Genomic DNA, 26,795 nt, shown 5'->3' with positions numbered 1-26,795 from the left:
AGCGCAGATCTACCTGACCCTTTGCCTTGGCACAGAGCCCCGTCGATACAGCACACAGCACGCAGCAGCACTCCGTATCGGTAGAGCGATGAAATGATTGAAGTGGGTTGGTAAATGTGCTGACCAGTGCCGATGACGAAGTCGATGGAGGACGTGAGATGGTTTGCTGCTAAGGCGGCTACCCGCTTGGACGGTAAGGAGCGATACGGTAGATAAGGTATGGTAAAGTACCTCAAGAACCAGGGATAGAAGAGTGAAAAGAGCAGATGGGAATGGCAAGCATGAAGCGGGAAGGTCAACAAACGGTCATGCGGCCGAGTGTCAGTCGAGTCGTGGGTGGTGTCCTTTATCGAACAAAAGGAGTGTCAGGTGGTCGGTCTGAATGAAGTGTCTGTACGGAGTACCGGGCTACGAATGTTGCTCGAGAACGGGTTGGAGGTTGAATGAATGGTAGTTGAGTTTATGAGCCTCCTTTGGGGGAACGCGTAGGATACCGTAGACAGGACGGGGCACACGACCTCCTTTTCTTGCGGCTGGACGAGCAGCAAGGGACAGATTTCTGTCTTCAGTCCTACGCCCCTGAAATGAGGATTATCCGATTCTGGCGCATGGGTCCCGGGAGCCAAGGGAAGGGAATCTGGGAACTCTCTGCGGACGGGACGGGCTGTCCAATGCGATTGCCAGATGGACAGATTACACAAATTACCTCCATCTCACTTCTCAGAGGCTGAGGAAGTTACTCGCCCACCAAGTATGGATCTGTGGATGGACCTGCTGCGTCGTACGCGTCTGAAAAACTATGGGAACAGAGCGAGGCTCAAAGATCAGAGAGAGATTGAGGGACCACTCAACTCCAGACCCGAACCTTCCATCACAGATTCCATTTCTAATTCCACCGTCCAGCCCCACGCCTCGAGGCACTACACGCCGCACAACTTCAATCCATCCTGGGCCGCGTTGTCCATCCCATACTATGACACTACACGCTCGGCACGCTGCTCTTGGCCCTCTCAAGTCACAGGCGATTTACGTATCGCTTACACTCCTATCTACAGTTCTCAACGTGAGTTCAAGTCATCATCTACTTCATAGGACTGACCACGCACGTGAAACCGTTTGCTGACTCGATTTGTGGGCCATTCCCTTGGTCCCGAGGGAAGGGATCATCGGCGTGTCGTCGGGCTTTCGGACCATACGAGACCGCCCCCAAATCTTGCCTTTTGCGACCAATCCCGTATGCCGACAGACGACAACCATGATGGGCGTTGCATTCGTCGAATTGAGGCCCGTCTACCGTCACAGAGTGCAGACTACCTTACAGTGTATCAATCGGAAATTTCCTTTCCTTGAGGCTTCTTAGCCGTTGAAGATCGTCCCGGCTCGGGTCGAACTATCCGCCGGTGCGGTTCGCACACCCTCGTGGAACTGTCGTGCCTTTTTTCGTTTCCGGGCGCGCTATCCCGCTGCCGTGTGCCAGCACAGGCGTTTTGCAACGTCCATCCAACGGTTCCGTGAGGGTACACGGCCCCGTTTTTGACGACGATGCCGAAAACCGTCAGAGGGAAAAGAGGCTCCACAACGGTGCTTTGCCGTCGTACCTGCCCTTCGCCGCGCATCAAAACATCGACGTCATTTCTTCAGGACCCATTCGAGATGCAAGAGGGTTCATCCTGCCACAACCGCCTGTACCCCAGACAATGCAACCACAAACCCTCTGCGCAATGTGTACGGCGTGACAGCCTGACCCTCGCCAACCTCGGATCTGAGAAATCTCTCTCCCCCAAAAAAGAATTCAGATTCGGAGTTGCAGTGGGACATGATCCAGCCTTTTCGTGACCACCTGACACATTGTTGCATGGACTGATCGACGAGTCAAAAGTCGCAGACACGTATGCACGCGACAGCAGACAACAATGCACATATGTTCCCACGACCGCTCGACCGACGATATTGGCACTGTCTCGAGAAAGACCCTGAAAAGGAACAACTTCCAGGTTTGGGCCCTCCACTTGGTGAATGCTGTGGTCCACATAAGTCTCGAGAAACAAAGCTGCTCACGACACGACGGACGGGCCTCGTTTTCCACTAATCCATCTTCGTGCTTGAAAGTCTGCATTGGAAGAGCGGGGATGATTCCTTTTCTTTTACGAGTACCTAAACTCCCAGTCGATCCCCCCGCGCCTGGGTTGCTCACGAGTCGCGCCCGGTCAAGACCCCAAGACCCCAAGACCCTTGAACATCGTGGAGGAGGGGAAGCAAACTGGATCGTTGACTAAGACACTGGAGGAATGACCGTTCGATTTCCGCCGAAAGCGTAAGTTTGTAATGTGGGCGACGTGGGGGAAGTGTCATCCCGTAAGACCGTTGACGGTTGAATATCGCTTATTAGTCAACTTGTTGTGCAATAAGCATAGCAGTAGAGAGCTCCGATCTTCGGCCAAAATACTCAAATTCAAGGCAGAAATAATTGAGTATCATTCATTATGTCAATTGAGTTATGCTGCATGCGGTGCTATTCATCGCAGTGTGTGTGTGTACCGTAAAGTAGGCCATGCCTAGGGTAAACAAACGCCCGTCACTTTCCACTTCCTATCAACACCCTACCGTATACAAGATCAATGAAGCATACGGAAATACCCCCAAAGAAATCAAACTGATCTTCTCACCGCAATTTGAAAGCATGTTTAGCAAGATATCACATGTGGGTCGTGAGGCCGGGGTGAGCAGCAAAGTGGGGACATATCGTGAGATTGTCCGTGGTGGAGCACAAAAACCTCAAAACACGACGAGAATCAACCAAAAAACATACAACACCAGGTATTCGCTGGTCGTCACCGACCCAACTACTAATCCGGCCCTCATTGGCTTGTCTATGGGAGAGCGGACGGGATCCCGAATTTTCCAATGGGTATGGTCGTATGTGGTGGTTCGACGCGGCCAAGATGATCATATTGTGGTGGGATGACGAGGGATTGTGTCTAGAAGGAAGTTTGTGTGGTTGTGATGAGTGGAAGTGAGGCCGTTCACACTTCAAGATAACTCTTCTGGAGGACTAGATGTCAGAATAGCTCCTGCTAATATGAGATTTGTATTAGATATCTGGCTGTTGCCCCATTTAGTCCCCGAACCTTCACTAGACTCCACCAAAGAGCATGAGAGGGACAATAGAGAATGCGTTCCTTGCAGAATTGTTCTTCGACTTCTTGGGCTACGCAGTTGAGATGAATCAAACAAGTACAAAGGGTTTCCTGGTAAAGTTCGTTTTCACAATACGGCAATCGTCTTAAGCTCGCGCTACAAGACCTTACACTTACTAATAGCCCCAAAGGCGACTAAGCCGTTGACATTGAAAGTATGACATTCAGTCTTTGGTTATCTAACGATGAGTCTTTAATGATCTATGAGTCACTGTAATTCGTGTGAGGCGGCACAAGTAGAAAACTTAGGATTCGCGATCCTCGATGAGCGTGATATTCTGTCTGGACATGTTTGCTGCTCTTCGAGAATAGAAGGACTATGCCTCATCCTCTATAGACGAATAGCCCCATTGGAAAGGAAACGAATGACAACTAGACACAGCGATCTCAGTGTTTAAGTAGGAAGCAAGACATTTGCCTCAACTTTCCCTCCAATCCCTCAACCCTCATACCAACATCAGGCACGGGAGGTCCACATAATCGAGTCCACCTCTCTTCAATCTTACATTTACGTAGTGCCTCCTTTTGAGACACGCGATTCTCCGAAACCATGCAGCTCTTTAAGTTGTACGAAAATCTCATCATTGAGATGGCAAATGCTCTTTATCTCCCTTATCTTAGTCGGAGCCGGTTCCGCGCCACAACACCGAGCCGTTCCGTACAAGTTCCGAGAGAGCGGGGAACCCGATAACACCAAACCGACAACCACCATACTTCAGGATTGGATGAAACAATTCTCAATAAAGTTCGATTTTAGATCTCTGTTATTTCAATGACGATGAACCAGCCCGTTCGGAATAAGAAGGAAAAGTCTCGAAGTGGGTAACACCCGCACCTCTTATATCTACTGTGGTCGGCCCCTTGACTAACACCCGGCTTCTAATCAAGGTGGTTGCCTCGTGTGTAAGCGACGGGTGAGTCTGTTATGAGCTGGCATTTCTATCGAAAGCTTTGAGACTCAAACCTAACAACGGAGTGCAAACCAAAAGCGCGTCAAGTGCGACGAGCAAGAGCCGAGCTGCCAGAGATGTATCAAGATTGGGACCGAATGCCCCGGATACAAGAGACCTGTGAAATGGTCTACCAAATATGAGAAGACGGCGGTCTCTGACCGCAACACGGCCAATGTTTGCAGAGGAAAGACTTCCAGACTGGCTGAACGTGACCAGAGACTCCCAGTGTTGCCGGAGAATCCGACATTGCTGGCACCTACACATCTTGAAGATGTACCCCGTCCCATTGAGACCAGGGAATTCGATACTGTCTTGGTGTCAGGCACGTTGAAGAGCATAGGTACCATCAGGCCGTTTCAGGACTGTTCGGGAGAGGTATCAGCACTCTTGCACTATTACTTTTCTACAGTCTGCCATGTTCTTTCCTCGTTCGATTCCTTGCACAATCCATTCCGCTCGGAAGTGCCCAGGCTATTCAATCAGTCTCCGCTGCTGCTCTACTGCGTGTTGAGCATGTCCGCCGCACACCTGTACCAAAACGAAGAGTCAAAGATTGCTGTTCCATTGGAACTCCAGACCAAGGCCATCTCATACTTAGCTGGGCAGCTACCCACGCCACCCCCTATCGACGGGCTTGAAGTGTCCATCCGCCATGAATCAACAGTAGGGAGATTTGTTGGATCTAATATTCAAGATGATGTGCTGCTGGGGACTATCTTACTAGGAATGACATCGGTATGTTCTCAACGCTCTCTTAGCTTCATTCAAATTCTCCTGTGGTCTATGATTGATGAGTTTACAAATAGGCCTGGCACGACGTATCTTCCACGGGGTTAGTGCATCTCCACGGATCGAGGGAACTCTTCAAGGCTTGGATGTCATCCAGCCATCTCAACACCACCAACGACAGAAGAGTAATGGGCGCGACGCAAGACTTTGTGATCTCATCCATGGTGTACTGGGAAGCCATGACCTCCTTCATCGTGGACCAAGACACAGATGCCCTATCCTATCTAGACGTCTTCTGCCACCTCCCATGTTCTCTCAAAAGGTACCCATGTCCCTGGACAGGTGTCGGAACAGCCACGTTTATCTACCTCGCTAAAACGGCGGCGCTGGTGAGGAGACTGAGAGCTCTGCGGCGTAGCTCATCGGGCATGTTCCAAAGGAGTGACGGCATTACCCAGGATACATCCTACTACTCGGATCTCTTACGACAAGCCACGGTCTTGATACAGAGCATTTCGGCACTTGAAGCGCCGACTGTGAGCTCAGTCACGGATATCGGGGATGTGTTTACGCCTCCGGGTCACCTCATCGCCATGGAGCGATGTTACCGGCTGGCGGCTCTACTCGAGTTAAGTAGGGCATTTCCCGAAGTAGTGGGCACACATGTCGTTCAGAACCACGACGCCGGGCTGAATGATGACGAGCAGGAGAAGAACCGGCCGGTAGAAAGAGTTTGCAATCTTGCTTTGAGAATACTCTGGATCATGGAAGGGATACCCGTCACATCTGGCACCGTCTCGACGCAGCTTTTACCGCTCATCATCGCCGGGAGCGTTCTCGGTCTAGTTTCGAGAGAGAATATTGCCGGTGAAGGTATTGAGTTTCTGGGCAGTTCGAAAGAGGTCGCAAGGTGGAGAGATTTTGTAAAAATACGCACCCGTTGGCTTTACCAGTTGATTCGACTGAAGCCCGTGAGGCATGGGTTGCTCATCTTGGAGGAAGTTTGGGCGCGCTTGGATAACTTAGACGCTGCAGATTGCTCTGGTGATCTCATACCAAAGAGTCAAAATCATCATTGGATCGATGTAATGGAAGAAAGGGGGCTAGAGACAATGTTAGGGTAAAGGTATAACAAGCATGGCAGAGGTACTTCAGCCCAGACTTACACATGACAACCCGCAGACTTTACCAGGCATTGGTATCAGCAGAGGCGGAGTAAGTAGAAAAGCATTCAAGAATAAAGACTCAAAGAAGAACCAGCGTTATCAGCGAGTTTGGAGGTCTCGGCAGTTGAATGCCATCCGTTCACACGCTTCAGGATGTATTAGCGCACCTCGCACTTTTTGTCCTAATTAGGAAATATGTGTCCCCACCCGCCACGATGTAGTCGACAACGGCGATAGCAGAGACGGGAGTGGTGGACATGGGCATAAATAGACTCTGCCTTTCCAGTCGGCTTCAGGCTTTGGACCATCTTGTTTTCATCAGCTTGCTCTAGTAATTACTCATTGGACATCGTCATAGGTTATCATCCGCTCTACAACCCGTCGTTCTCCTTTCACACCATGCCTTCAACTCGAGACGGCTACCTCTGGACTCCATCCGGGGAGACGATCGGTCTAAGTACAAAGGCAGTGATCAAATCTACCCTGGAATCTTCCATCACAGAAACATACGACGTAATTGTAATCGGAAGCGGCTTCGCCGGTCTCATTGCCGCGCGCAACCTTAGCCGTGACTCTAGCACTCGAGTTCTTCTCTTGGAAGGCCGAGATCGCATAGGAGGAAGGACTTGGACAGCCAATGCGCTAGGAGAGGACTTTGAGATGGGCGGGACATGGGTACACTGGAAAGTCTTTTCAAGTTGTCACCAAGCAAATGATGCAGACCGACTAACTAGAGGACAAACAGGCACCAACCCCACGTCTTTACAGAAATCCATCGATACGGCCTACAATCCAACCTGAAGACGTCTTCAGGCACAGCTGCCGTGGAACACACACTCTACACACCACAAGATTCGAGGCCTGCGCTGGTCGATACTCTTGCCACCAACATAGCCGTCCAAAATGTCGCGGATGCGTTTTTCTCCATCGACGGTCTGTCCAGCCGCAAGTTGATGCCTTATCCCCACGACCCATTCCGCCTTCCTGCGCTCTGGACAAAGTACGATCATCTCTCCGCCAAAGACCGTCTGGATCAACTCGACGTTAGCCAACGCGACAAGGACCTCTTCGACGCCATGATCAGTTCTTTTGGCGCGGCCCCCGGCAGCGAGTGCGGTTTCACTGAAGTTCTGCGGTGGTATGCTCTGGGAGGCCACTCTATGGCCGGAACGTTTGAGCTTGCTGGGATGTACAAGCTCGGTGGAGGCGGGATGACTTCGCTGGCCCGAGCGATTCTGGATGACTACCGCGGACATGTGGTGTTAAACGCCGTGGTTGAGAAGGTAGAGCAGCAGGGATCGACTGTTGTGGTGTCTACGAAGAATGGACGTCGGTTCGAGGCCCAGTATTGTATCTCAACTATTCCCCTGTGAGTGCTTCCTCTTCAACTCGAATTCCTAAGATGCTAAGAATATGCCCAAGGAACTGTCTGTCAGACGTGTCCTTCTCCCCCCCGCTCTCACCACTCAGACTGGAAGCCGTTCGGGCAGGTCACATCAATAAGGGAAGCAAGGTTCATTTCCGGCTTGCGAAGCCTGAACCGGGATGGTTCTCCATGGCGAATGGATATGGGACCTCACCTTGGTGTTTTGCATTCTCAGACCACAACGGCACCACTGACCAAGCAGACTCTGGCAACTTTTGCATCGGGTTTGGCTATGGCGCGCGTCATATCGACACGAAGGCGTCTACTGAGATGATCACGACTTTTCGAAATAACATCAGACCTGAAGCTGAGGTAACAGCTTACCTCACCCACGATTGGGCCAACGACGGCCTTGCCAAAGGGACTTGGAGTTGCTGGGGACCTAATTCAATGAGCAAGTGGCTTAAGGAGCTCCAAAGACCAGAGGGAAGGGTTCACTTCGCGAGCGCCGATTGGGCCGATGGATGGCGAGGGTTCATTGACGGGGCAATTGAGAGAGGGACTACCGTAGGACGGGAAATTGAGGTGTTGCTTGCGGGAGATAATGCCATTGCTAAGCTGTAGAGCCTATGTTTACCGATTGAGTGTGTTATATCGATCCTCAAGTTGAAATTTGCCTAGCAATGGAGCACCCACAGACAGCTTCAAATACCAGGGTGCGGGTTTCTACAGGTTTAAAAGTCACATCCCCAAGGACCAAGAGCCTTGATGTTTCCCGATAGAGGCATTGTCTTTGATATGTATCTTTATTAATAACAGAGGCGATTTTTCTCATCAAGATGAACCCTACTTTGTTGTACATTAACCGGGCCGCAAGCCAACCTTCTTTTCGGGTAGCTGCTAGGCCTCGCTCTCTCATCTTTGTCTATACCCTTTCGTCGAGTCTTCGTCATGTCCAACGATCTATCGGGCTCAGCTCCGAGACTCCACGTTCTACCCATCCAACGCCGTTGCTTGTTTTCTTTTTGTTGTGAACATCTAGGCTCCTTTTCTTCTTCTTCGTTTATTTCTTAATCATGCCATCGAAGGCGGGAATGAGGGTCTGTGCAAGCCAGAATGAGAAGACCAGCTTGGGTCCAGTCATGAGGAGCTAAAAGGAAAATCGAATGTCAGCAGGTGGTCGATAGAGGAAGGAGTTGAAGGGGAGCTGCTGAGTAGTCTTACCTTGGGAACCAGGCCCTTGAAGAATGCGGTGGCACCCTCGTTCTTCATCATGTTGGAGATGATTCTAAAACCACTCTCGGGGTTCTCAAAGTTGCGGTTCTGGATACGGGTCTTGATGACGTCGAGGGGAGCGGAGACGAGGAGGGAGGCGGAGGCGCCGGCGATGGAGGCGATGAAGTTCTGGAACCACGAGGCCTTGTTGTAGTCCTCGAGCTTGAAAAGGTACTCCTTTGTGAAGGCGGAACCACCGAAGAGCTGTCGATAGGAAGGAAACACAGGTTAGTCACTGTCATAGACCCGAAATTGAGATTAGAATGCGCCTACAGCGAAAGAACCAGGAGCGTTACGGGCGGCGGTCCAACCCCAACCTCTGTACAGGCCGAAGCCCTCGTCGGCGACGATTCTGAAAACACCACGGCCGCGGAAGGCCTCGGGGTTTGTCTGTCTCTTGATCTTGAGGACGTCGAGGGGAAGGAGGACGATCTCTCCGATACCGATCAAACTGTGATGAAGTCGTGCGTCAGAAATGCGAGTCTGTCCCCACAGGTTCTCGGTCTCCGAGCTTTGCGACTGAGAGAATTTACTCACCTGCCGGCGGTGGAGTGCATGATAGCCTTGCCAGTCTTCTTGCCGAAGGCGCGCTCAAAGTCCTCGCCATAGTTCTTGGCCAATAAGTCCCTGGCGATGGGCTGGCCGCCATACTTGTATATTCTCTGGAGGACCTTGTAGCCGGCGGCGTATCCCAGACCGGGGAAGAGCGAAACGAACTTGCGGCCCGCTGTCGCGTTGGCGGTGTCCTTGAAGATGACCTTGTTGAGCTGCTCGACGCCGGAGATCTTAAATGCGAAAACGTGTCAGCTTTCCCATGTCGTTGGAGCTTTGCTTGCGGGAGGCAGGAAAGGGAGGGGGTGGAGCTCGGTCCGGCGTACCTTGGTCTGGTTGCTCATCAAGCGCTTCGCGATGGTGTCGACCTGAGCTTCTTATTAGCTTCTCGTCCCACAGCTCTTCAACTAATCGTAGCTCTTCGTGGAACTCACGGGGTGGAAGACGGCCAATTCAGCGATACCAGCCGAGCCTGCAAAACGTCAGCGCGCCGGGCTTTCATGCGCGGGCGCAAAAAAGAGGGAGCATACCGGAGCCCAGAAGTCGCGCGGTGTTCGACTCCTTCTCCCGTCCAGTACCAGCAGTCGGAGACATCTTGATAGGAATCTGCGATAAAGTGCGAAGGGGAAACTATAGAAATCCAATTGAACAAGAGCAAAGAAAGGCGGGTTCCAGAGGTTCGGACTGTCGTCAGGTCGTGGGGGCACGGATATCAGGAGCTCAAAAGAGGAGGGTGATTCAAAGTTTTGGAGTCGACAGCTGGGAAATTTTTACTCAACCACTTTGGACCGAACTCGCAGCTTAACTTTTGCTGACCCTGCAGGGACAGGCCCCCCTGGACCGCCGAGCACCGGGAAGTGGAGCCTAGCACGGCAGGGATTGGTTCGCCGCGCCGAAGCAGCTTCCATCTACCGACCGGTACGCTAGCTCAGACCGTTCTCGACCGATCGGACTGGATTGCGGCTCGGTCTATAGATATGGATTCACTTGACCGCGACCTACTGAACGTAAATTCTCACTCGAAACCATATCATGTTGTCAGAACAAAATGTTCCGCTTGGACGAAATGTAGAGTCGCACCCCCATTTCAGCTAGGGAAGCCTGTATATAATGCTGAGACGCCGTTCCTGGAAAAAACTGCGCTTCCTTTTGATTTTGGGTATCTATCATCCTTTTGCCCTCCCCAATTTGGAGCCACCCGCTCAATAGCTCATTGCATATGCCGATGATGGTGGCACCTGAGGCGTAGTGTACGGTTCTATGCCTCAATCTAGTAGTCTCTGAAGACTCCCACTAGTTCGTCCAGTCTCATGACATGAGCCAGAAGTTTGCTCTGCAACTCCAGATACTTGCTGTACTTGTTGTAGTGTTCTGCAGTCATGACCTCTTCCTCCTTGCCCTTTACGTCCCTTCTCTCGACGAATGACAGAATGTTGCGTTCTCGGTAGCGATGCACTTCCAGGTTTTGAAGGCATCGGAGCATTGCTTTGTAGTAGTCATCAACCAGCTGCGCCTCGGTCCTTTCAATGTCAAAGAACCAGAAGAACATTGTTCGCGTCGCTGTTCGACTGGCATCTCTGGGAACCTCCTGAACATCAACGAAGCCGGCCATCTGCATGGCAAGCATTTTGCCCTGAACTTCTCCTTTCTTCATGAGAGCGAGAGACGGGAGCATCTTCTCGTCCAGCTTGCCCTTCTCTCGCATAATGCGAGTCAAACGCAGTCCATGCCGACCGAATGACTGCTCGATGACGGCATCCACCTCTGTCTGTTTGAAACCCTCGATTAATGGCTTGAAATCGACGGTCCACTGCCCTCGGCCTTGACTGCCACAGTGCCGCAGAAATCCTTGCCGGCTTTCAGATAGTAGTAGCAAATGCTGCCTCATTTTATCGATACGGCTAGCGCCGGATATGGGCCCATCTTCGAATCTGACCTCGCGGGATCCAGAAGCTGTCCGTGGCCCCTCGTCTTCGGAACCGCCCGAATCTGCTGCGCCGTTCATGTTGGGACGAGCAGAAGCCCTCGGAGCCATCGGAAGTTCATAATCAGAGTCGTCGGAATCGTACATAGGCTGGCCTGGCGTGGCTCTAACCTTCTCAGCACTGCGAACGTCAATCTGATCTGCAGAAGCCTTTCCAACTCCATGAGAGACGTCAACGGATTCATCAAGGTTTTCGAGTATTTCCAGACTGGTCACAGTGACTTGGCGTGTGCTTGAGCCTGGACCGTCTGCGTCGTTATCAGAGTCGATTCTCGGATCCAACTGACAGCGGGACACCTGTTGCGTCAACAGCCGTAGAGCCGTGTGGTATACAAGGCCGGTGACTTCTCCAAAAGCATCGGCTGCGTACTGGGCTAGCTTCTGGTTTCGCAGCTCAACGAGACACTTCTCGGTGTTGACCCTGAGAACAATGTGCGACTAAACTTTGTGATTAGCCAGGGAAGAGGAAGAGAGTATTTCGTGCAGATGAAGACTCACGTCGATCTCAGGTACATCCTCATCCCAGTCTGCGGATTCTCTTGCTCCTTTGCCATTGGCAAGCTTCCTCCGCTTGGTCGAAAACATGTTACCTCGTCCGACTTGTCGCTTTAACTTTTTGCTCTCGTCGCGTGCCTCTCGGAGTCTCTTTGAAACTTCTGTTTGCATGAGCTCTTTGTTCCGTGCTGTCGCTCGCTCGCCAGGGGCCGTTTTGGTGACCTCCTCTTCGATTTCGCGGTAAACGTCTTCAGGGTTTCTGAACGTCTTGGGCCCGACCTGATCAACAATTTCCGCCACAATTAGCCGATTCAAGACAGCGTGGAGCTCCTGAGCCGCATGCGACGGCCCATGCCCGTTGACCTTTGTCTTAGAGCCGTTGCCATTGACATGGCCATTCGTCGCATGGTCGCCATTAAGACCTGTCTCGTTCCTCCCCTCGAAAGCCTGTAAGAGATCCGATACCCTAGCGTGGCCGAGCTGCATAATAGTTTGTACAATCTCCTGTTCCGCGGGGCCGAATTCGGTGCCAACCATCTCGATTATTTTCCCAGCGCGGATAATATTGTAACATCCATCGGGATTCGCTTCATACGTGCCGATCTTGTTATTGGAGTCGGACTCGTGGTAAATAAGGCTTTGCTGAACGAGGAGGGCTAGGCCATGGCGCAGCTGCCGCGGAGTAAGACCAGTGGTTTGGATTAGTTGAGCAATGGTAGATCTGCCCTTGCTGAATAGCACAGCCAGGATTCGCTGGAAGACGAGCATTTGTTAGCATGATCAGTTGAGAGTACATAATGTGTAGAGTGTGCGATGATGTTGCGCCGTGTGAGACATGGGGATAGTGTTTAACACTTACTGCAGGTAGCTCGCCGCATATATCGTTGACGAGGTGAGCGCATAGCTCAGCGCCATGCTTGGTCTGGTGGAGGAGTTAGAGGGATTATGACTTCAGCTTGATCAGCGCGATGCGAAACCTACCACCAACATGGCGAAGCTTGGATTCAGGAATCAATTGACTCTAGAGATCCTCTCAATATCCCTAGAGCTGCCACACAAGCTACCGAGAAGTCATTGAGATAATACAGTGCCGTGTGCTGGGTATTGAACAAAGCACTTGGCCACGAATGATTTTGTCGTAGTGAGGGTCGCGGTCTTCAAGTGGTGGAGGGACTGAAATAAAAGTATGGGAACTTTTTTTCTGAGCGGCGGGCCACCTAAGGCGGGGTGGGGGACAAAGTCGATGGAAAGCGCCGAGTCACCGACAGAGTCATGGAGGCTGAAGCTTCAGGTGGATGGAAGGCGTGGCTAGAACCTCTGAGGTGCAGTGCCAAAAACTTAGGTAAGAATGGATCTGCGACGCTCGAATGGAGCCCGAAATTGAGACGTCAATTGAGGCCTTCTTGGGATGGCGGGTGCTTACCATGGCATGTGGCTTGTGGCTTGACACCAGCCTCACAACCTAGGTAATGTCGGAAACCTGGGATTCACGGATTCTGCGACTCATCACTTTGATTACCTAAGGTAAACTACGGGCGATGGAGGAAGCAGAGTGGAGTGTTCGGCCCCTGTGCCAGGTAATCAGACGGGCTTTCATTGGAGGTTCGGGGATAAGGCAGTTTTTCATCACGTGACGGTACGAGTGACCCGTAGCTAACCTCGTTCGATGGATCGAAAATTGGTCGGGATGTGAACGAGGCACTTTCTTGTTGAAGCTCCGACGAATCGAGCGTCACGAAACTGGATCTGCCAATTGTCGGCAACCGCATCATCGCAATGATCTCTAGACCGTCCCTCACGAGGGCTGCGCAGCAGACCCTCCGCAACTCGAGCTGTGCTCGCACAATCTCGGGTCGCCGGTTCGCCAGCGCTGCTGCTGGCTCCGGCGCCTTTGAGACCGCCGACGTTGGTGGTGTCAAGGTTGCTGCCAGAGACTCCCAGGGCCCTACGACCAAGTTGGCCATCGTGGCAAAGGCCGGTACGAGATACCAGCCTCTTCCCGGTTTGGCCGCTGGCCTCGAGTCCTTCGCCTTCAAGGTACGATGCGACCTGTTCCCAACCCTTGGAATGTTTTCTATGTAGACATTGCGCTGACATGATTTTCAACGAGTAGAACACGACAAAACGCTCTGGTCTGCGTATCGTTCGCGAGTCTGAACTCCTCGGCAGCCAATTGACCGCATACCACACCCGCGAAGCCCTCGTCCTCGAGGCCAGCTTTTTCCGCGATGACCTTCCCTACTTCACGGAACTCCTCGCCGAGGTCGTCTCCCAGACCAAGTACACCAGTGAGACTCGCAAACACATGTGAGATTGTGGCATGGTTGGTTGACCGTTTATCTAGCCCACGAGTTCCACGAGGAGGTCCAGCCTGTTCTCCGCTTGAAGCAGTCTGGCACCAGCGCTGCCGCTCTTGCCCTTGACTCCGCCCACTCCGTTGCTTTCCACTCCGGCCTCGGCTCTCCCTCCAACCTGACGCCCTCGATCCCTATCCAGCCCTACCTCAGCGAGTACGCCGTTTCCGACTTCGCCCAGGCCGCCTTCGCCAAGTCCAACATCGCCCTTGTCGCCGATGGTGCCTCTGCCGCGAACGTCAGCAAGTGGGCTGAGCAGTTCTTCAAGTCAGTTCCCTCTGCCTCCTCCGGCAAGCTGGCCCTGAACACCGCCGCCACCAAGTACTTTGGTGGTGAGCAGCGTACCTACAGCCCCTCTGGAAACGCCTATGTTATCGCTTTCCCCGGTGCCACGACTGGCCAGGCTTCTCCTGAGCTTGCCGTACTTGCGGCTCTGCTGGGCGGCAAGTCCAACATCAAGTGGTCCACTGGCTTCAGCTTGATCAACAAGGCTGTTGGTGTTGTTCCGGGCTTGTCCACCTCAACCGTCAACCTGTCCTACTCTGACGCTGGCCTCCTGACTATCCAGCTCGCTGGCTCAGCCTCTGCTGTCCGTGGTGCTGCCCAGGAGACCGCTAAGGCTCTGAAGAGCATCGCCGAGGGTACCGTCAGCAAGGAGGACCTGACCAAGGCTATTGCTAAGGCCAAGTTCGATGCCCTTGAAGCTTCCGAGAAGCGCAGCGGTAGCATCCTCCTTGCTGGATCCAGCCTCGTCCACAGCGGCAAGGCCGTTGACGCCACCGAGGCTATCAAGTCTATCGAGTCTGTTACGGCTGAGAAGCTCAAGGCGGTTAGTCAACTGAGATTTCTAATACATCTTCAAGAACAAGGCGCTGACCATCATATCACAGGCGACAAAGACGATCCTGGAGGGTAAGGCCAGTGTTGCGGCAGTGGGTGACCTGTTCGCTCTGCCGTACGCTGAGGAGCTTGGCCTCCGGGTATAAATGGGGATTTAGCCCTGTCTTATAGCGGCCGAATGAACCGTGTATCAACAGTCAAGCATTTGCGGTAGAATGGGGAAATGTATCCTTTGTGAACATATGTAGTAGAATTTTCTTGTGTCTGCCTAGCTTGCCTAATTCCCACGTATGAAATTGTTTTGTTCATATACTGTCCCATGTTGTGCTTAGAATCATACGCTATTGCTGTCTGCTCTAATGACCAGCCTGTAGAGATATCGGTGTCTCTCAACGTTTCTCAAGTGGAGGGTAGAGGGACCGCTCACAGGAACATGAAGGGGCCGAAGATAGTCTCCAGATGCGCGATGTCTAATCCGCCGGCTAGATGACAGAAATGTGTCTCTACAAACGCACCAGTCTGTTGGTTGACACGGTAGTACCTACCTTTTCCCTTCTCATGTGGTCTGACAGTTGGCTTCTCCGCGGCTGACCTTTAGAGATTGACATGATATAGATAAGACGGAGGCTCTGTATGTACCCTACAACGAGTGCACATTGCCACATAGTACTACTTAGGATGGCACATAGTGTTTCTTCGTCCAAGAAGGTTACAACAACCACCGGTTCATCAGGGGTCTTGGGGTGCCAGAGGACCAACGAAGGCTACATGGACACAGCCCATTGGTGTTGGGGCCTGACCAAAAGCTTATTGGCTGTGGGTGCATTCGCCAGAAGACTTCCATTTCCACCTAGGTGCACTGGCAAGACTGCGCAACTTCAAGAGCGTATTGCCTAAGGAAGATGGACTTGCAGTTGGTGTACCACCGTAGCTTGGAAGAGGTCGATACTCTGTGGAAGCATTTAAAGATCACAATGGCAGTTTTGGCTAAGCATATAGCTAATGGGAGGAAAGAATGAGGCAACAAGGTGCAATGATAAACTACACCAAATGTTGACAGAGAGTTGCTCGAAACACTGCATGGACATGGTGGTGAGGGGACAACACAGAGCACGGCCCCTCGGTGAGGTAAGGTAAGGTATCATTGGGCGACAAGGTACCTGTTTTGGGTACCTCATGTTAAGGCAGAGCAGCCAGACAACCAGACGGTCCATCCATACCTACCCTACCTTACCTACTTGCTTTCGAGAGCAGCTCAGGTGAGAAGTTGGGGGCTGCAGCAATGGAACAAGAATGAGGTAATTGTGCGAGTGCGAACACCCAAAATTGGAAGAGCAACCTCAGACCTTAGCTCAGGAGTGTGTGTATGTGCAGTATAGGACGACATGAGGCAGCCTAAGGAGATGTCTCGTGCCTTTAATAAACCGCGCTGATGGTGGTGGATTGGTTCGAGGGGCTTAAAACGATCCAGGGGCCACTCATCTCTAGCCATCCCCCGGGAACACTATCCGTACCCGCACCCACACCCACACCACGCCTTTTTTCCTCGCTAGCCCCCGTCCAAAGTGCAAGGCGCAGGGTACGAAGCACATCACACCAGAGGGCAGGGCCCACGGGCGAAGGAAGGTACCCCAAGTTAAGCATCCCCCAATCCCACACAACGCCCAGCACCCGGACAGGTCCAGTACCCAGTAGGGGACTGCTGGTGCCAGTTGCTGCTGAACACCGGTGGAGGGAAAACAAAGCCTCACCTCACCTCACCTCAACCTCCACACCCAATCCCAACTCCCTCCACGTCCTCGCCCTTTTTATGCCCACGATCGACGCCGGTCTCTTGTGCCTGCTTCTTCCCCCCCTCAACCCTCCGCTCGGAGTTGCCCAATTGCGACGCAAATTGAGCAGTTCCTTCTCGATAAGGACCATATCTGGGGGAGACTTTCGTTTCTCTCCCCTTTTTGCTGGGCCTATTCAGCCCTCTTCGCAGAACCTCTCGACCAGGTGAGACACTTAGCCATCATCCTCCTTCCCAATCTTCGCATCGTCCTTCAGCCCTACGCCTTGGACATAGGTAGCAACACCACCTTCTCTCTTTCTTCCTTTGCGCTGCCTTTTCCCACTGCATCACACCTCCCCTTGTTCCCTCTTGGCTGCTTTGATCGTCGTCGCCAACCACACGTCAAGCTGCGACTTGAAGCTATCTGTCCTTCACACTGCTTCTCTCCCCCCCGCCGTTGGACCCTAGGAAGCTAATCGTGGCCAACATTGTCGTTACTGCAGGTGAATCTGCTCAGAACTGTCGGGCCCGCTGCGGCCTCACTGTCTGAACATCTCGACGATCAAGGGTCAACGACGACTGCTCGATTCTCGAACCCAACGAACCGATATATCCTCCGATTCCCGTCGCAAGGTGTGTAGTACCACTGATTCACAGACTCTTTACCTCAGCGGAGAGACCTCCGACCATCAGCGTACCGCCTGAAGTCGATTTGTATCTTCATTCTCGATTGCGTCTCGAAATTCTGACCCGGACCACTCCGCTCTGGTACACAAAAATAATAACCAAAACATTGGCTGACTTCTTCCTAGTAGGGGACTGGAGGTTATTGGTAGCCAAGGTGGCACTGCTGTCGAAAGAACCCTACCTGTACTACCTCGACAGCCCACGGCTGCAAGATGGTCGCCCCTAAGAAACCTCAGAGCGAAATCAACAACGGAAACAAGTCCAACAATATGTCCTACAATAAGAGGGATTCGGCCATGGGTGGTAAGGCTGACGGCAAGGGCCAAAACGGCATGCCTATTTTTTTAACCCTGACCACTGCAAAAAATATAAGGCTAATTGTACCGCAGGCGCTCGATCTGGGTTCAGAACCGATACCGCTATTTCCAACAACAGACCCGGCACCGAGCGAACCCTCCAGCCATGGGTCCCCGACTCCAATGATGGCATCGATGGCAGCTTGGAGAAGCCATCTGGCAGTGGAGGAGCTTGGGACCAATTTGCCGAGAATGAGCGGCTCTTCGGCCTCAAGACCGACTACGATGAGAACATCTACACAACAACCATTGACAAAAGCCACCCGCAGTACCGTGATCGCATGGCTGCTGCCGAGCGCAAGGCTCGCGAGATCGAGCGAAGCTTGGCCACCACGGCGCACGTTGCGGAGGAGCGCGTCATGGATTATGTCACTGGCGGTGGTGACGACAAGGGCGGGGATGAGGAAGACAAGTAAGGCTCTCTACTTGATGTCTTCATCTTGAAGCAGCCAAAGTTAACACCCATTTTCAGATACAGCGGAGTCCGCCGTCAGGACTTCCCTCCTCTGTCGAGCCGCGAAAACAAGTACACGCCTCCTGCCAAGCGAGCACCCGCTTCGAATGCGACTGTCGTTGGCGCCCCGATTGACCCCGCGATCATCTCGTCGCAACTGAGAGCCCCCGCAAAGAAGCAGACCACAGTGAAGCCCGAAGATGCCAAGCTTTTGAGCCAGCTCGTCAACAAGGGCAGTGCTACCCAAGGTGCTGAGGCGCCGAAAGCCGCTGATCCCAAGCCTGCTGCCCCCGCTACAAAGACTGCCCCGAAGCAGGAGCCGACCAAGCCGGCTGAGACGAAGCCTGCAGAGACGAAGCCTGCAGAGACGAAGCAGACCGTCGCCGCAAAGCCCGGCGACGCCAAGGCTGCTGAGAAGTCGGCTACCCAAGCTCGTCCCTCTGCAGCTACAAGCCGAACGATCTCTCCTCAGGTCATAGAAGGCACTCCAGGAGCTCCCAGTGCTACTTCGACGGTCGAAAGAGACCTCTTGAAGTCGTTCAGAACGTTTGCCAGCCAGCAGCGGCAGAATGCTGAAAAAGTTCGGAGCAGCAAGGCTAAGGCCGACAAGGAAGTCAAGTTGACTGAACTGAAGAAATTCGCCGATACCTTCAAGCTGTCGACTCCAGTTCCTACTGACCTGATTTCCATTATCGCCAAGGACCCCGATAAACAGAAGGAAATCCAGGCAAAGGCTCTCCAGAACGCGGAAGATGTTGCTCGTACCAAGACGACACCTACTCTGAAGGGCAAGGACGCTTCATCAAAGGAGGGTGCAGCAAAGCCACCTGCTGATGCCCCGGCTGCTCAAGCCGCCGTTGAGACAAGGAATGCTACTCGTCCGGCGCCAGCTAATACTATTTCTCCCTCCAATGTGCCGAACCGTCATCCCAACGCTCGCCAGTCTTACGCCAGCCCCCAGTATCACGCCCAAACGTACAGGAACGATAGATCTGGCCAACACATGGCGCAACAGAACCGCCAGCCCTTGGCTCAGCGCCTGCGTCACGTGGAGCAGCAGAAGATGTCGGCGCCTCCCAACCAGCATCCTGGTGGCCCTGACATGCGGATGCCGCCAACCGGCCCAGCGAACAACACTGAGGCTTTCCGGCGTGCAGGCGGTGTCCCGAGTCACCTTGGCGGGAAGTTAAACCCCAACAGCCATGAGTTCAGACCGAACCCCTTTGCGACGTCCTTCAACCCGAACGGACACCCCAGCGCGGGTTCCAGTCCTCGCTCTGCTGCTGCCAACAACGCCCCAGAGACAGCTTCGACCCCGGCATCAGCTGGACAGTTGATTCGTCGGAAGACGAAGGCAGTTGATGTGAAGAAGTGTTACATCTTGGCACACGTCAAGACATTCACGCCGCCTCAGGGTCGGAACTGGGACGACAACGACGGTCTGAGACCCTCATACGACACCCCGCCTACCTGGAGACAACCTTCGGACAACGAGAAGTCGGATTCCACGATGCTCATGACTTCCAAGGAGTTTTTGGAGCGGCAGTCATTTGCTGTGTCGTCAATTGCCACACCGAACCACACTCACGTTGTGCCCAGCGTGGCTCACCAGCATCAACTTCCCTTTCATCTGCAGCAACCTGCGCACGGTATGGGCCCGCGTCAGTCACCACACATGCCACCCATGCCTATACAAAATCAACATGGACATGTACCCCATACACCGTACCAGAATATGGATGACCATCGGATGATGCACTCCAACTCGGCCCAGTCCTTCGCTTCGCCGCGTATGGCACAGGTCCCCATCACTTACAACACGCCAGCGATGACCTCGGCGGGTCAGGTGCCCTACAACCAGCCTATGATGCAGCCCTACGGTGGACCGGCTACACCTCAGATGGGTGGTTACCGGAACTTCTCCCAAAACCATCAATACGTGCCGCAGCAGCCTGGTGGTCCCATGGGAGCACCTATGATGCCTCAATTTATCAACCCCCAGGGCATGGTGCCGGCACCCGGCCAAATGCCAATGTATGCTGGCAACCACCAGTTCATGCCTCCGAATGGCGCGCCGCCCCAGCCGATTCCGGGAGCCAACGGCTATCCTAGCCCAGGACGCCCGTCAGCGCCGATGATGGTTCATCAAGGCTCGCAGCAAGGTCAACCGGTATATGGCATGAGCCCCAACGTGCAGTACCAGCAGCCTGCGTACACTCCGCAGCAACCCGGCGGTCAGGGTAAGATGGTACCCGGCGGTCGCTATCAATAAACTGCTAACACGTCGGCTTAGTTGGCAATGTGCGTGGGTACAATAGTCCCGGACCTCAACACTTTGGAACGAGTCCCTCTCAGATGCATCAATACGGTGCGCAGCACCGCAGTGGAAGCAACAATTATGGAGGCAAGCCGTACAACAACCATGGGCAGCACCAGGGTCCTCAACAGGTTCCCTCAGCACCTGCGAACGGTCCTGGACACGCTCCTGGAGCTACCGAAGAAGCCAAATGAGAGCTCGACGATACCACCGAGGCATACCGATAACGCCATGGAGAATTATTCCAACACATCTCAGTATCTAGGCCCCTTTAGCGTTGGTGAATAACCACTTGATCCGCGAAGCTTGGGATGGATGCTGCCAACTTGGATGTGCCAGCAAATACATAAAGCAGTCCATGGAAACCTCTGGAGCGGCTGTCGGGGAGATATCTCCGAGGGGGCTAGCATTCGGGGGAAGTCAGTCACCGAGCTGGAGGACAGGGTCGGACTTGCTGTATGTAGTGCGTTTGCTGGACTGGAAAGTCACGTATAGGTCAGCTTGTGGTTGGAGAAGACAGTCCAAAGGGTTCAGATGACGCAGGGGTCTACTGCGATGATGCCTGAAGGAGCGGGACTGTCATGCCTCACAAGCGGATCACGGCAGAGGATCAAGGGGGATGTGAGGACGTCAGTCATGATCCAAACGCACATGTGAAGGCCGGGTGTGTCGCGGTAGCTAGGTAGAGCTAGTGACGAGAAAGAAAAGCATAGGAGTTGAACAGTGTAGGCCAAAAAGCCATCTATCAATAGGTGGCTCCAAATGACAAAATATTACTTCAAAAGGTCAAAGTGAATTGCACCCGATTGGACAAGATGAGTTCTGGGGGTTTCTCTGGCAGTCAATCATGCCCGTCTTTGCAGTGTTGTGTAATGCTTTTGGATCAAGGACAAACAAAGCAGAGATGCACGAGTGGCCATGAGAAAAGGGAGAAGAAGACCAGAAAACCCTAGTCTTGTTGGAATATCTCGGGGACGGCATATTCGGCACCATGACACAACTACTTTAGCAGGTAAGAAGAGCAGTTGTGGAATTGGAACATGATTATGTGAGGTCGGGATGAAACCTTGATCATGGGTAACAGGGCTAGCAGTTCACGTTTGTTCCCAGATTTTGATAGACTATTATTTCTGGACAGAACGGGGAGAGATGGAGAATGACATGACGTGAGAAGGGTCTGGTCATACTTGGCTGGGTTGTTTTATTGATGATGGGGGGATTGAATATAGTCGTGAGGTTGAGGGTGGATAATTAAAGAGCTTGAGGTATCATCGTGGGGAGATTTTTAGAAAGGGTGACAACCTACGGCGCCTCTTGATGCAGTGCAGGATCCATTGTTAGAACTTAGCATGTGCGGGAGGTATGCATTTTCGACTGGCGGCTGTATGAGGATTGAGGTACCTAAGGTACCTCAGGGAATGGCAGGAAACATTCCATTCTCATTCGTGGCGGTTGTAGGATGCATGCCATTTGACGGCGCGTGTCGCATGTTTCGAGAACCCCCTGCTTTCTTCTTTTGTTCACCCTCCTTTTGGGCCTTTGCCCGATCGAGCATGGGGTAGTTTGGACGTTTGAAAAGTTTCTACTTTTTCTTCTTCTCCAAGTCTGCCAAGTCACGTCACAGTCGGTTCCCGGGGATGGCTGAGGAGGCGCTGAGGGCGGGGGAGGCACGGGAGGCACACCGCGCATCACCGAACACTGGCTGGAATGAAGCCGTGTGGACCTGGGCGGCCTGGGCCTTTCTTTGGGGATCGACGACTTTGCTTTCCGTGGGCGGTTTTTGCGCTCCACAGATATCACCGGACACCGGCGAAGGTGAGGTTACGACTGTAACTGGGGCACTTTTGCGCGGTTCGACATTGAAGGACCATAAGAACTACCCAGCTGCGTTGATTATCTCGGGCTCAAGTTGCCGAAAGACGTCTTGTTCCTATTCTCTCATGGCTCACCTTGGGATGTATCTTGTCTTGTAGTGTTTGTCCTTGAGCTGGAAGGCAAGGCAAGCTGGCAAGGCGGTAGCCCGCCTACCTAGGTAGGTGATTGTAAATATTGTAAACGGACAACGCCAATCAGTGAGCCGAGCACTGAAGCGGCAGTTAGGCACGCAGGATGGTTGATTGGACGCGGTCTGGATGGCTTTCCCCTCCAGGTTCAAATATGCTGGCATGGTACCTAGTATGATGGTAGGTACTTCGCGAACATGGAAGCAGCTCAGAGGCACAGCGGCTCAGCCAAGGTTCGATTTGCGGCCCTTGCGCTTCACATCTTTACCGCGCAGCTACAGCTACCGCTGTGGCCTGCCATTCGCGCATCCGTCCCTGGGCCAATGACATGCCTGGATCAGCACTTTGTCTCTTTTTGGACGGTCCAGGGTCTGTTCATCCCACCTTTTTTGGACCACGTCCCACACACCTCTCTCACTCACTCTCTCTCTCCACAGTTTCGGCCACTTCATCCGCGCATCAGAGACAAGATAAACGCGCTTCTTGTCGCTCAAGAGTGGCTCCGCGGTGAGGAGGAGGGCCAACTTACAGGTACCCTTCGCCGACATACCCGCATCGCACCGAGAACATGCGATGAGGTGCGGTGTGACTTGGTACCCTACCCTTGCCATGCCTCGATCTGTTCGGCCAAATGGGAGGGAGTGACTCTGAAGTTGTAACGCTTTCCGCGAGACCAGACCGGGGGGGTTCGTGAGGGACCCGCAAGGCGGCAGCAGGCGGGTTGAGCAAGGGTGCAAGGGGCACAGGACAGGAATCCTGCTGCTGCTCCTTTGGGGCGCGCAACTCGGGGATTTCTTCTTTATCGAGTTTTTCTTCAGGATGGAGCCGTTGTTGGACAGGAAGGAAGGGGACGGACGGAGGAGCCGAGAGTTGCGCCAGGACCTTGGGCCATTGCGAGGAAGAATCCAGAGGGAGACGAAAAGGGAGGATATCAACCACACGCCGTCCATGCTGGACCTACACTACGTTGAAGGGATATCTCAAGGGTTCCCCTTCGGTTTCTGCTTTCCACTAGTATCCGAGTTGCAGGTTGGCATATCCAACACTTCCTAAGTAGCTATACTCGTTGGTTGGAGGCATCCAACATGGGCATCCGAGGTATCTCGATGTAGACCTGCTGGATGACGATGAAGAAAAGAAGGGTGCATGCGCCCAGGGCAGGGGTTGACTTGCGGCGCGAGAGAGGCACACCCCGCGACCGCTAGCCAGGCCGCATGGCTACCTCACTTTCATGGATCAGGATCCAGGTTCTGGACTGCAACTGGACGAGAAGTCAGAGAGTGAGAGAGCAGGCCTTTCGACCCTGGCAAGCATTGGAAGCGAAGCGGCTCTCCCCCTCTTGTTCGCACCCTTTCCTTTGCCAAGATACTGATGCGCCGGCGGAGTGGTGTGGTTTGTTCGACAATAAAGAGCCCGTGACGGCCTCCCGCCTTTCTTCAGCCCTCTTATTTCATCTTCACCTGACTTCATTCGTAGCAGCTCGATCCGAGTTCTTGGGAACCTTCTTTTTTCCCCTTTCTCACGCCTATCTCTACAAATTTCTCTTTTCTGTTGCTCAACCTCGTCCAGCGTTGTTGCGTCATCCACGCTCTTGACTGCTACAAGACTCAGCCCAACTTGGCCTACTTTCGTCCCCATTTACACGTGGAGAACTCGTAGCCTCATTGCCGTTCCTTCCTTTCCTGCCACTTCTAAATCTTCAACGGTCACGTATTCGCCGGTATTATTCAACTCCCGACCAGCCTCATTGTTTGGACGTTTGAACACATTCCTTCGACCGCCTTTCTCCATTGTAAAAGTCACCCGACTTTTTTCTTCTTCTCTTTCCTCGAGCCGGCTCGATTCTCAAGACCACATTCAGATAAAGACAAGTGAAGACACCCCGTCTCACTCACCTTGATTTGACCGACTCACCTCACCTACTTTCACCTACAACAACTCTTCAGCCATCCCGACCTAAGAAATCACCAGACCAACACACATTTCAAAACGAGGAGCAAATCCACTCTTTGAACCTACAGAAAATCCCATCCATCCTTCTTCCAGTCAACACAACCAAGCTTTTGTTAACAACATCTGGAAGCGAAGCTCACCTAAAAAAAAGACCTTCTCATCCTCTCGAAACCACCATCATCCTAGACCGAATCTCTTCCAACACCAGACGACACCATGAAGTCCACCTTCGTCTCCGCGATCGTGCTGCTTGCCGGCCACGCCGCGGCTCATATGGCCATCACCTACCCGCCGCCCCTGCGATCCAAGGAGAACCCCTTCGCCGGTCAGGACATCGACTACAGTATCACCAGCCCTCTGAGCGCTTCTGGCAGCGACTTTCCCTGCAAGGGCACCTTGAACCTTCTCGGCACCGCTGCGGCCTCTCCCGTTGCTACTTGGCAGGCCGGCCAGCAGTACAACATGACCATCGCCGGCGGTGCCAACCACAACGGCGGTAGTTGCCAGGCTTCCCTCTCCTTCGATAGCGGCAAGACCTTCACCGTCATCCACAGCTACATCGGTAACTGCCCTGTCGCAGGCACTTCGTCTCTCACCTTCACCTTGCCTGCCGACACCCCTTCTGCCAAGGACGCCCTGTTCGCCTGGACTTGGTTCAACAACGTCGGCAACCGAGAGTTGTATGTCCATCTTGACCTTCTGATTCTCACCGTGGCCATGCTAATTCCCCTTCCACAGCTACATGAACTGCGCCGTCATCACCACCACTGGCGGAGGTGGCAGTGCTTCCACTCCCTTCGCCAGCCGTCCTCAGATCTTCAAGGCCAACATCGCCAACGGCTGCAGCACCGTCGAGGGATCCGACGTTCTGTTCCCCAATCCCGGCCCTCCTGGAGACGTCACCAACGCCGGCACCAAGACCGCTGCCCCCGTCGGCACCTGCGACGTCGCAGTCGGTGGTGGTAGCTCTGGAGGTGGTAGCAGCAGCTCTCCTAGCAGCTCTGCCAACGCTGTCGCTCCTGCCCCGTCCGCTCCGGCCGCTTCTCAAGTCTCTCAGCCGAGCTCCCAGTCGACTACTCGCGCTGCCGGGGGTGCCTCTTCATCTGCTGGACTGTAAGTAAATCTCACCCATGTCACTGTAATTGTACTGACTCCCATTAGCCCTGGCGGTGTCTTCCTCACTGTTCCGGCCTCTAGCAACTCTGCCGTTGCCTCTGCCCGACCGACCACACTTGCGACCGTCAGCATTCCCGCTTCACCCAGCGAAGAGTGCACCGAAGGATCTGCGGCACCTACCGCCGTGCCTGCTCCCACTTCGGCAGTCGTTCCCTCAGCCGCCCCATCGGCTGCCCCCTCTGCCGCTCCATCCGCAGCTCCATCCGCAGCTCCCTCGCCTGGCGCCGGATCTGGTGATGCAGCAGACGGCTCCATGACTCCCGGCAAGGCCTGCACCCCCGAGGGCCAGTGGAACTGCGTCTCCGGCACTCATTTCCAGCGTTGTGCCTCTGGACAGTGGTCGGTGCTCATGAGTATGGCTCCTGGCACCAAATGCCAGTCTGGCACAACCGAGGTCCTGGTCTGGCAGAAGAAGAGAGCCCACGGTCGCCGCTCCCTCCGCGCTAGACACCACATCTAAGCCTCGCGGGCCTCTTGCGTAACAACTTTTCTGCCCTTCGGAATGTATTGTCGAAAGGTTCACGACATTTTATGAGACTTGGACGAGATACGGGGACACGCATCCATAGACATGGGGAACAAACTCTGGCTTTCTGAGATTTTGGCGTTTTGAGGATAGCATGGATCTTCCAGGACTGGTTCTTGGCTCGCATAAGGAAAAGCCTGGCAGGTAAGTATGCCAGGTAGGCTGGATAGTAAATCACCACGATCGTTGTAAAACATGGCTCTCTTGTGTAACCTGTCGACGATGCAGTGCCAGTTAACGTGTACCTGGAGTGACTGTGGTTAAAGCCAAAAGGACGTGACTGGCTTGTCGTCTGGTGAGGTCGAACGTATGACACCTGCCGGCCCGTTAGGAACTGGCAAGACAGCGCCAGCTGGCGACCGACAGCCACTTCAGGCAGCATACGCTCTTGTGGCTGGAGCTTCGAACCTCGAGCCTTCAACCCCAGGTGAAAGACATTGAACAATTCTCATTCCACACGACCACATTAATTCCGCATTGGAGCGATAAATTCTTACCGTTGCAGAATTATTGAATCGTACGCGACTATCTACTGTCGATCTGGCTGGTGGGCCGCCCCTGACGTATCGGGTCTCATCCCTGCAAAGACCCAGGCAAGGAGGCAGTTCACATTGAGGTGGCTTGGCAGGGTGGTGACG

The 26,795-nt window shown here is 53.4% G+C and overlaps 10 protein-coding genes across 10 annotated transcripts; 6 read left to right on the top strand and 4 right to left on the bottom strand.

Moving 5' to 3' along the window:
- Positions 1 to 2,551: 2,551 nt before the first annotated feature.
- CCOS01_14148 (uncharacterized protein) lies at positions 2,552 to 2,965 on the top strand (the record flags this gene model as incomplete). The annotated part of the gene is made up of 1 exon (XM_060462292.1): positions 2,552 to 2,965. The coding sequence occupies one exon, from the start codon at positions 2,552 to 2,554 to the stop codon at positions 2,963 to 2,965; it is 414 nt and encodes a 137-aa protein (XP_060307388.1).
- Positions 2,966 to 3,969: 1,004 nt separating this feature from the next.
- On the top strand, positions 3,970 to 6,003 carry CCOS01_14147 (uncharacterized protein; the record flags this gene model as incomplete). Its single annotated transcript, XM_060462291.1, has 5 exons — positions 3,970 to 4,015; positions 4,086 to 4,111; positions 4,187 to 4,490; positions 4,560 to 4,885; positions 4,957 to 6,003. The coding sequence occupies 5 exons, from the start codon at positions 3,970 to 3,972 to the stop codon at positions 6,001 to 6,003; spliced, it is 1,749 nt and encodes a 582-aa protein (XP_060307387.1).
- Positions 6,004 to 6,444: 441 nt separating this feature from the next.
- Positions 6,445 to 8,035, top strand: CCOS01_14146 (lysyl oxidase-like protein 2/3/4; the record flags this gene model as incomplete). Its single annotated transcript, XM_060462290.1, has 4 exons — positions 6,445 to 6,502; positions 6,548 to 6,743; positions 6,791 to 7,414; positions 7,468 to 8,035. 4 exons carry the CDS (start codon positions 6,445 to 6,447, stop codon positions 8,033 to 8,035), a joined length of 1,446 nt encoding a protein of 481 aa, XP_060307386.1.
- A 439-nt stretch (positions 8,036 to 8,474) lies between these two features.
- CCOS01_14145 (uncharacterized protein) lies at positions 8,475 to 9,832 on the bottom strand (the record flags this gene model as incomplete). Its single annotated transcript, XM_060462289.1, has 7 exons — positions 8,475 to 8,561; positions 8,636 to 8,890; positions 8,960 to 9,137; positions 9,224 to 9,471; positions 9,565 to 9,606; positions 9,673 to 9,710; positions 9,769 to 9,832. The coding sequence occupies 7 exons, from the start codon at positions 9,830 to 9,832 to the stop codon at positions 8,475 to 8,477; spliced, it is 912 nt and encodes a 303-aa protein (XP_060307385.1).
- A 676-nt stretch (positions 9,833 to 10,508) lies between these two features.
- CCOS01_14144 (RNA polymerase III subunit RPC82) lies at positions 10,509 to 12,707 on the bottom strand (the record flags this gene model as incomplete). Its single annotated transcript, XM_060462288.1, has 4 exons — positions 10,509 to 11,660; positions 11,721 to 12,470; positions 12,577 to 12,639; positions 12,699 to 12,707. 4 exons carry the CDS (start codon positions 12,705 to 12,707, stop codon positions 10,509 to 10,511), a joined length of 1,974 nt encoding a protein of 657 aa, XP_060307384.1.
- Positions 12,708 to 13,493: 786 nt separating this feature from the next.
- CCOS01_14143 (peptidase M16 inactive domain-containing protein) lies at positions 13,494 to 15,057 on the top strand (the record flags this gene model as incomplete). The annotated part of the gene is made up of 4 exons (XM_060462287.1): positions 13,494 to 13,754; positions 13,831 to 14,005; positions 14,062 to 14,900; positions 14,962 to 15,057. 4 exons carry the CDS (start codon positions 13,494 to 13,496, stop codon positions 15,055 to 15,057), a joined length of 1,371 nt encoding a protein of 456 aa, XP_060307383.1.
- A 2,527-nt stretch (positions 15,058 to 17,584) lies between these two features.
- Positions 17,585 to 20,693, top strand: CCOS01_14142 (LsmAD domain-containing protein; the record flags this gene model as incomplete). The annotated part of the gene is made up of 4 exons (XM_060462286.1): positions 17,585 to 17,675; positions 17,762 to 18,140; positions 18,201 to 20,422; positions 20,476 to 20,693. 4 exons carry the CDS (start codon positions 17,585 to 17,587, stop codon positions 20,691 to 20,693), a joined length of 2,910 nt encoding a protein of 969 aa, XP_060307382.1.
- Positions 20,694 to 21,285: 592 nt separating this feature from the next.
- Positions 21,286 to 21,492, bottom strand: CCOS01_14141 (uncharacterized protein; the record flags this gene model as incomplete). Its single annotated transcript, XM_060462285.1, has 1 exon — positions 21,286 to 21,492. One exon carries the CDS (start codon positions 21,490 to 21,492, stop codon positions 21,286 to 21,288), a length of 207 nt encoding a protein of 68 aa, XP_060307381.1.
- Positions 21,493 to 22,783: 1,291 nt separating this feature from the next.
- Positions 22,784 to 23,452, bottom strand: CCOS01_14140 (uncharacterized protein; the record flags this gene model as incomplete). The annotated part of the gene is made up of 1 exon (XM_060462284.1): positions 22,784 to 23,452. One exon carries the CDS (start codon positions 23,450 to 23,452, stop codon positions 22,784 to 22,786), a length of 669 nt encoding a protein of 222 aa, XP_060307380.1.
- Positions 23,453 to 24,671: 1,219 nt separating this feature from the next.
- On the top strand, positions 24,672 to 26,091 carry CCOS01_14139 (extracellular protein; the record flags this gene model as incomplete). The annotated part of the gene is made up of 3 exons (XM_060462283.1): positions 24,672 to 25,135; positions 25,194 to 25,568; positions 25,617 to 26,091. 3 exons carry the CDS (start codon positions 24,672 to 24,674, stop codon positions 26,089 to 26,091), a joined length of 1,314 nt encoding a protein of 437 aa, XP_060307379.1.
- Between the last annotated feature and the right edge of the window lie 704 nt (positions 26,092 to 26,795).

Source organism: Colletotrichum costaricense (genome assembly GCF_030867565.1).
Source record: "Colletotrichum costaricense strain IMI 309622 chromosome Unknown Scaffold_19.1, whole genome shotgun sequence".
In the NCBI taxonomy this organism is placed as follows: Eukaryota; Fungi; Ascomycota; class Sordariomycetes; order Glomerellales; family Glomerellaceae; genus Colletotrichum; species Colletotrichum costaricense.
The sequence above is the reverse complement of the archived record's forward strand: the minus strand, read 5'-3'. Positions and strand labels throughout refer to the sequence as shown.